Source organism: Capsicum annuum, chromosome 1 (genome assembly GCF_002878395.1).
Source record: "Capsicum annuum cultivar UCD-10X-F1 chromosome 1, UCD10Xv1.1, whole genome shotgun sequence".
In the NCBI taxonomy this organism is placed as follows: Eukaryota; Viridiplantae; Streptophyta; class Magnoliopsida; order Solanales; family Solanaceae; genus Capsicum; species Capsicum annuum.
In genome coordinates, this window is record NC_061111.1 from 185378897 (window position 1) to 185386882 (window position 7986).

Sequence of the window (7986 nt, forward strand, 5' to 3'; positions counted from 1 at the left end):
GTTGACTTTCAATGGTATAAAAAGGATTCTGTCAAAGCTAGAGTTTCAAACCAAAAATTTAAAGGCCCTAGTCAAATCTGCAGTTGTGCTTGTAAAGGAATTAGAAGGTTTACATGAGCATTTGATGACTCTAGAAGAAAGTAAGATATCTCTGTAGGAAATAATTGGTAAAATCTATCGGGTGACAAAGGATATAGGTGCTGATATAGCCAAATTGTGGCAAGCGGTGGACAGCTTAAAGAGTGAGGAAGTCTAAACTGTGAACAAATTGGTTTGGCAAGTTTACTGTATCAATGTAGAAGCCACCTTCTCCCAAAATAAACTTGTTGCCACATTTTAGATGTCTTTCTACAACTTCTTAGAGAACATGCAAAGATCTTATAATCTCTTCTACAGGAATATGGTCAACAGCTTGACCTATTTTTTAAGAAAATGGATTCTCTAGTTCTTGATTTAATAGGGGTTTTACCTATAAAATAATTTTTTTTGCAACTTTTTGAACTACTCTCTTTGACTCATCCCCTCTATTAGGGGTCTATCTCTATTTGAACTAGTCTTTTTGTTTTGCTCTAATGCATATCATATTCATGTGTCATCTATATATCTATCTGCCTTTTCTTATTGATTATGCCAAAGTGGGAGAAAGTACAGGTAAAAATAGCAGCACAGCTTGAGAGGGAGCTAGCACAATCTAAGGGGAGAGCCAATGCAAAAATTAGGGAAGTTTAATTATTAAAAGTTTTTACTTTTGTCATTATCAAAAAGAAGGAGATTGTTTGCCCCAAATATATAATTTTAGTAATGACAAATTAATCCCTATTTATGTGCATGATTAATAAGTAATCAATCGGTCAAACATATATTTGAAAAGAAAAGTCACACTCAAAAGGAAAGAATCAATCAAGATCTCAAGTCAGTGGAGAGGCACAAAAGGAAAGAGTATATTCTACACAAGGCATTTCAAAAATAAGAAAGAAATATGGGTGTCTGGTATGGACATATGACATCATCTAGGTATTCAAAATTCATCCTAGATGACCCCAAATATTCGGGTTATCCGAAGTGATAAAGCATGGAGTTAGAAGAAAGAAGATTCTAATTTCCCCAAATCAAGTCAAATCAATCTATATATGGTTGGAGGATATCGGTCAAGATTCTGATACAACTAGCTGCAACAGTCTCATCATTCAAACTTGTGCATAAATAGAGCATAACATGCTAGGTTAACTTTGTACATCTTCACTTGAGCAATATCCTAGTTATTCTAAATTCTTATACAATTTATTGTAATACGTTATAGTGAAAATAAAAGAGGGAAGGAACTAGAAGCTATACCAGTAGAGGTTGCTACCTTTTATCAAAAGTTATACCATAAGCTATTGGGAATATCTTTAGTAATCACTCAATTTGCTCTAAAGGAAACCTATGTAATCTAAGGGGATCGAAAGTAGGTGCCACAGGGTGTTCCAAAACAGGATAAAATTTCTTATGTCTTTTACTTAATTTCTATATCTTTATATTTTGTTATTGCTGCTTTTATTACTGTCGTAGTTGTGCAGAAAATTCGACTAACAAACTATCTTAGTGACTATGAGAAGAAGAATTTTAATTCACTCACCCTTATCCCCACCTAATGGCGGATCTATTAAGAGCGGTGAGGGCGCCACGCCACCCGCAAACTTTGACGGAAGCTCTTTCTATATATTTATATATATATATATATATATATATATATAGAGAGAGAGAGAGAGAGAGAGAGATGGATATAGTTAAATAATAAACATGTCACCCAGACTACTGAAATACCATTTGGTGTGAGTGATAAAGTATCACATTTAATGCCCTTTGGTCGCAGCTTCAACCTCTGCTAGCAACCTTTATTTTTCCCCTTAATTTTAGCCATGAAAGACTTAAATTAATTAATAAATCTTATATACTGTTTATTTACATAATTTTCTTCTAAGTTTTCATGGTTTGGTTGATAACAATTTCAACCCCTTAACTTTAGCCATGAAACTTATATTAATTAATAATTGTTATATAATGTATTATTTTACAAAATTTTCTTCAAAGGTTTCATGTTTTGGCTTATGACAATTTCAATTAAAGCAAAACAACCCCAATTTTTCATTAAAGCAATCACAAGTTTTAACATTGATATTTCACTATCCATTCATAGCTGCTCAAAACTTGACTATCAATTCGTCGTCGAGAATCTCATTCCTCGTAAAGTTGAGTGGAAGAATGTGGGCGTTAAAGTTTCTTACAAAGAAATTATTCTCTGGACGAACACGTTAGGTCTTTATCATCAGCAAAAAATGGAGCGCACGTTACTGCACGTGAATTTTAATAATTCGCCCGTGGAGATAATGAAAGATGACATGGCTAAGGACCTGAGAATTACTACTGGATATGGAAATTTCACACTAGATGTGGAAGGACTTTACGACTCGAAGAAATTTAAAGTTAACTGTAAAGATATGAAGATCCATGATTTTTCGTCATATTTACACAAGAGCGTTTTCTAATATCATAACACAATAGCATCCACAATATAGTACTTAAAAGAGTTAGTAGAGACTTCTCCCATACGATTATGTTTAGTTTTTAATATGTAGACCAATTGGTCAAACCGTATTCAATAATATGTTTTTAGTATATTTTTGTGTCATCTAATTAATTAGCGCCATGAACTGCAATTATTAACTTCCGCACATTCCCAATTTCAATCCCAGTAGTCCTTTCCCTTATTTTTTCTTACTTGAATCGAGAAGTTCATTAACACCAAAACCAAGATGGTGTCCAAAATGAATTTAAATTGTATCCATCCAACAAAGCTAGAAATTTTGTGAAGAGTGTTCAAAACTTTAGCATATATCTCTTAAAGTCTTTTTAATCTATATACACAATATTATTTTTCATATGGACAGTATAATTTTTTGACGAAAGATGTTTGAGTAACCATCCTTGGGTCAATGTAGTGATGCCCCTATCCATTGACAATGTAAAGAATCTTACGTGTGCAATTTTAGCTGCCATAGTAGGTTACTTTGCATTAACTGAAAAAATGTTACTTAATAGTGTATAGATGTTAAACTCGTCAAAACTTAACCATATAATTAGTTAACGAGTTATCCTTATGGTTATACTAATGCTTTATGCTTTTATTTCTACTTTACGTGCTCGTTTTTTCGTAAGGATTATAGGCTTAGCTGATTGAATGGTTAACCACATTGGGGGATGGCAGTTTCGAGATACCCAGAATGACTACATTGACAGAAATTATTGTCGATCTCCACCATCCATTACTGCAATGATGACTGACGACTGTTACAGTGGTAAAACGAACTCTATCAAAACTAGAGAAAAGGGGGGAAGTGAAGTGGAGTGGTGGATAGTACTAACACTATCCTGAATTGAACATTTTGTAGTCATCTTTAATATACCAATGTTGTTTCTTATTTGAAGAGGACTAAGAAACATGTTGGATGCTGAAGGGTAAGAAATTTCTTATGACCATTTATCTGTTTGTACGACTGTCGTTATGCCTTCCGGATTGAAGAGCTCTTCATATTTATTTATTTTATTGGTGCAAAGGTACTTCTTTATTTTGCCCGGCGGGATCATGGTTACAGGAATGAAGAATCAGAAGTGAATTACACCATCAAGCCATTTTAGTCATGTAAGTCCTTGGAGGTATCTTATAAGTGGCTCTATAAAGATGAAATCTAAACTTTATTTCAGAGTCCTTAATTATTTTGGACGTTTTGACCTTCAAATCTAATCATGTTCTGAATGTGCTGTTAGATCTTCTCATTCAAAGACACTGCACTAGGATATTCACCTTCAGATTAAATCTTGGCAACAACAATTTCTTGTGCGTCTTGATCCAATGAGGATAAACTATTGAAATTGAAAGAGTACGTAATTACTATTTAATGTAAAAGGAACACAAGATATTGTACTAATTTCACGAACTTCATTTAACTCTTATTGAACGTGAGAAACAAAAGCTTCCATCTGTCTGCTAGGTGCAGTAATCATCAAGGCCACAACCACAATATAAAATGGATCATTTCTTTCAGCATATGATCCTATAATAAATCAAACAATAATGCCCTATCAGGGGTATTGGACTAAAAAAAATTGTTGCCGATTAATATTTCAGGCCCCGGCCTTTTGCTCATCTAGATTTGTAAGATGAAGCAGAAGGAGGGGAGAGGAAAAAGCTATTCAAGCTGATGCTGTTTCTTGCAGGCCGAATTCTTTCAGGAAAACAGAAATAAGACTAGGTCTCTTCTCCTACTATTGGCTCTCTCAATCTCATTGCTTCAGTTTGTAAATAATTGACTCCCTAGAGTAACTGTGGAAGTACCTTCTCCCATTACAGTTGTGTGCATGATCTCCCTCTCAAGAATCTTTTCAAGATCCAACACAACCGTTTCCATGGTTGGTCTATATCTACCAGGAAAACTCATGCATCTCAATGCCATCTTGATCAAATCCCTCATCACTTCTGCAGTGAAGCTTCCCAGCAGCCTATGATCCACCAACTGCTCTGAACTCAGCTGTTTTTCAACCTTTAGCCAAGTTCACATAAAGATTCGGTATAAACATGATAATGGTGCTTTTTTTAATATTGAATTTGGTAAACAAACTTACCCAATCAAGTACACTTTGGTTTGATCCAAATTCATCAATATGTGAAGCATCCCTACCAGTTATGAGTTCTAACAGGAATACACCAAAACTGTAAACATCACTCGCCTCACAGAGAATTCCAATTTGATTAATCCTAAACAGGGAACAGAAAACATATCAAAAAGTGCGCAGAAGTCAAGTTTTACTATGGAACTTCAAATGAGGCAAAGTGCTATTTACTCTGGATCTCTAAAAGCATTGACAGTACTCGATCCAGAAGGACCTGCATCATCAATTTTCTCAAGTAGCTTAAGAATCCCTGCATCTGCAACTTTCGCAATGAAGTCCTCATCAACCAGAACATTAGCTGTTTTAAAGTTCCCATGGATTATTGAAGGGCGTTGGCCATGTAAATGACTTAAACCTGTTAGAATTTAGAACAAATTTAGAATCATCCTTGTTTCTGTTTCTCATTCTTGGATAAGTCCTTGCACTTATCTCGAACGATTCCTTTGATATACCTTTAGCTGTTCCAATAGCAATCGATAACCTTTGCTTGAATTCTAGCTTTGTTGCAGATTCCTTTCCTGTGTCTGACAAAAGAACCAATATTCAGCTTTGGCATATAACGACTAATGTATATGCAAGACTGTCTATAGAGCCCTACCATACAAGTGATTGTGCATGCTTCCATTAGGCAAGTACTCAAAAACCAGCATGGAGTATCCACTCTCTTGGCAGTAGCCTAAAAGACTGACCAGGTTGCGATGATGAATCCTTGATAAATGAGCAATCTATTATTGGAAATGCAAAGTTAGAGCTAGCTACCTTTAGAAACATATGTGTGACCCTTTCATTGATCAGTAAAATTGAATTAGATGATTTGAATATTGCTTAGACTTTTCCATGTTCCTTTGTGGTTCTAGTTTCCACTTGTTTTCATTTTTGTTAAAATAGGAATAAGAAGTTCAAAATTGTATGGGTTCCATAAGAAGGAAATGGATGAAGTGAAAGGATGAGTAGGATAATCCATTCCTTGTTGTCCTTACCTTTTCTTTCTATTCTATTAAACAATCAAATCCCTTTAATAGCTAGACATACCTCTTCAGTAAATTCCTGTTTCGGAGTCCCTAAGCGCCTTTTTATAGCAACCACGGTTCCTTCACAAAGCAACCCTTTGAAAACCAGACCAAAACTCCCACAACCAATGAGATTGCTCTCATCAAAATGCTTTGTGGCTTTCTCCAACTCTTCCATTCTGAACAGCCTTGGTGGAGCAAAATATGCGCCGGGTCCTCCACTTTTCAGCTCCACTGAAACTACTTGACCAGTTCATATAGCAGAAAGTAGAGTTACTGGGAATATTTGAATGTCTAAATAGCTCAACTAGTCATGACTTATTTTTCTACATTACCTACTGCAGATGGGTCTGAAGAAGCTGAATCTGAATTCCTATTTGAATCCTTCCTGTTACGGAATGCCCGAAAGCATACAAAGAAAATTACTCCCAAGAGGACTACTGCCCCTCCAATTCCTCCTGCTATAGCTGCAAATGAACTTGCCATCCTAGAAAATCATCCAAGTGATTTGAACATTGACACTTAGCTTGTGGATCAATGAAGAAACCTTTTAAGTTAAATTACTGTTGAAAAGTCTGAAATATTTTCATGTCCTCCTTCGTAACAGTGCTAAAAACCATACGGATGAATAAAAGTACCCAACTTGAACTCCATCAGCATGAAGGTGGTGGTCCTATTGATTGTACATTTGTGTACTAAAAGTAATTGCTGACAAAAACTCTGAACAATGTTGATCTCAAGAATCCATCTGAGAAACAGCAACTATGGTAAGGAAACAATGCTGCCAATTTCCTTCCATGAGACAACTCATTAGCTAATTTCCATTGTACCCCACTTTCTTGTCCATGCATTCACACATGCCAATATGTCATTCAAAGAAGCTCTACAATAGTTGAAGAGCCCTCTTTTTTTTAGCCAACGCAAATCTCTTTCTGCTCAGTAAAACTAAGAAAAGGGAATTAATATCAGTGGCTTTCTTCAGATTCTGTCTCTCTTTACACCAATTCAGTGAAGATTACACACCTTGTCAGTTGTACAAGTACTTTTTGATGCCCGTGTAGAAAGATAGTTGTCATTGGAGATATCACTTAAAGGTGTCTAACAATTTCCACACAGCAAGAATATTATCGTAATAAGATAAAATCTTGATATTGTGTTACAAATCTCAAATTTTTTACATGTAATTACCAATAAAATGTGCTTTAAATAAAGTCTTGGGAACCTTTCAAAATAGGAAAATAAAGAAGAGAGGTTGTCATCCAATATGAGTAGTTGTAAGTGTAACTACAACACATATATAGTATAATACTACAAGTAAAGTCTGAAAAGAGTAGAATATACATGGACCTTATCCGTGGGACACTGAAAAACCAGCTACTCAAAAGAAAAGAGATGCAATTGATAGTAAAAAAGTTGTTTTACTAGGTTAGGAACAGTGAAATAAACTACTACTAACTTTTACTGGACAGACATAATAATTGAAAGGAATCAAAAGAAAAGGAGAAAAGATCCATATATCAATTTTAAGTCTTTTCCTTGTATCCACACTATGAGCCTTTTTGCTTTCTTTTTCTTTGTGTGACCTAGAAAGAAGGAGAGTCGAGAAAATCAAGTGGGAGCTGATAAAAAAGTTTTTAAATTAAAAATCAGCTGAGGTCAAAATTTTATTTAAATTATGGGTGTAAAGTGTAATTTTTAAAAAAAATTTAATTTTTTATAAAGCCCTCCAACTCCAAATTTCATATTTTAGAACTTCCCTTTTCTTATTTTTCAATCTTTCTTCTTCTTTTATTTCTCCCCATCATCTTCTTCTTATTTTTTTCTCTCTCTAGGTTTTCCTCTTCTTCCATCTTTCTCTTCTTCTTTTTCTTTCTCTTTTCATTTCATTCTTTCTTTTTTAATTTTCATGGATTATTTAAAAAAAAAAAAAATTAAAAAGTTTGAAAAGAAAATTTTTGATTTCTTTTAAAAATGAATGAAGAAATAATTTAACAAATTCAGTAACTACGAGAGTTGCTTCAGCAACTACGGTAATTGTTGCAACAACTACTATTAATTGTTGTGTTACAACAATTATTGAAGTTGTTATAGCAATAATCGAAGTTGCTACAACAACTATCGAAGTTGTTGCAGCAATTATCGAAGTTGCTGCAGCAACTATCGAAATAGTTGCTGCAGCAACTTCGATACTTAATTTTTGAAAAAAGATCTGATTGGAGGAGCCCACTAAAAAGTGATTTTTATGGTAAAAATGGAGATGGTGGTG

General features: G+C 34.4%; 1 protein-coding gene across 4 annotated transcripts; it reads right to left on the reverse strand.

Annotated features, from left to right (window-relative positions):
- Positions 1-3959: 3959 nt before the first annotated feature.
- Positions 3960-7358, reverse strand: LOC107842631 (proline-rich receptor-like protein kinase PERK3). Of its 4 annotated transcripts, XM_047408133.1 has the most exons (8): positions 6744-7358; positions 6056-6665; positions 5743-5963; positions 5309-5435; positions 5163-5234; positions 4882-5065; positions 4663-4795; positions 3960-4580 (listed from the first exon to the last, which is right to left on the reverse strand). In XM_047408133.1, exons 2-8 carry the CDS (start codon positions 6204-6206, stop codon positions 4332-4334), a joined length of 1137 nt encoding a protein of 378 aa, XP_047264089.1. In that variant the 5' UTR covers positions 6207-6665; positions 6744-7358; the 3' UTR covers positions 3960-4331. The 4 variants fall into 4 exon arrangements, with proteins under 4 accessions (XP_047264089.1, XP_047264087.1, XP_016542072.1 ...); XM_047408131.1 differs by having other exon boundaries at positions 6056-7358; XM_016686586.2 differs by having other exon boundaries at positions 5743-5954; positions 6056-7356.
- Between the last annotated feature and the right edge of the window lie 628 nt (positions 7359-7986).

Excerpts from the sequence above, each read along its gene's own strand:
- LOC107842631 (XM_047408133.1), bottom strand. The coding sequence starts at position 6,206 with ATGGCAAGTTCATTTGCAGCTATAGCAGGAGGAATTGGAGGGGCAGTA. Across the intron at positions 5,436-5,742 it reads AACAGGAATTTACTGAAGAG|ATTGCTCATTTATCAAGGAT; the intron begins GTATGTCTAGCT and ends TTCCAATAATAG. Across the intron at positions 4,796-4,881 it reads AATGCTTTTAGAGATCCAGA|GATTAATCAAATTGGAATTC; the intron begins GTAAATAGCACT and ends TTCCCTGTTTAG.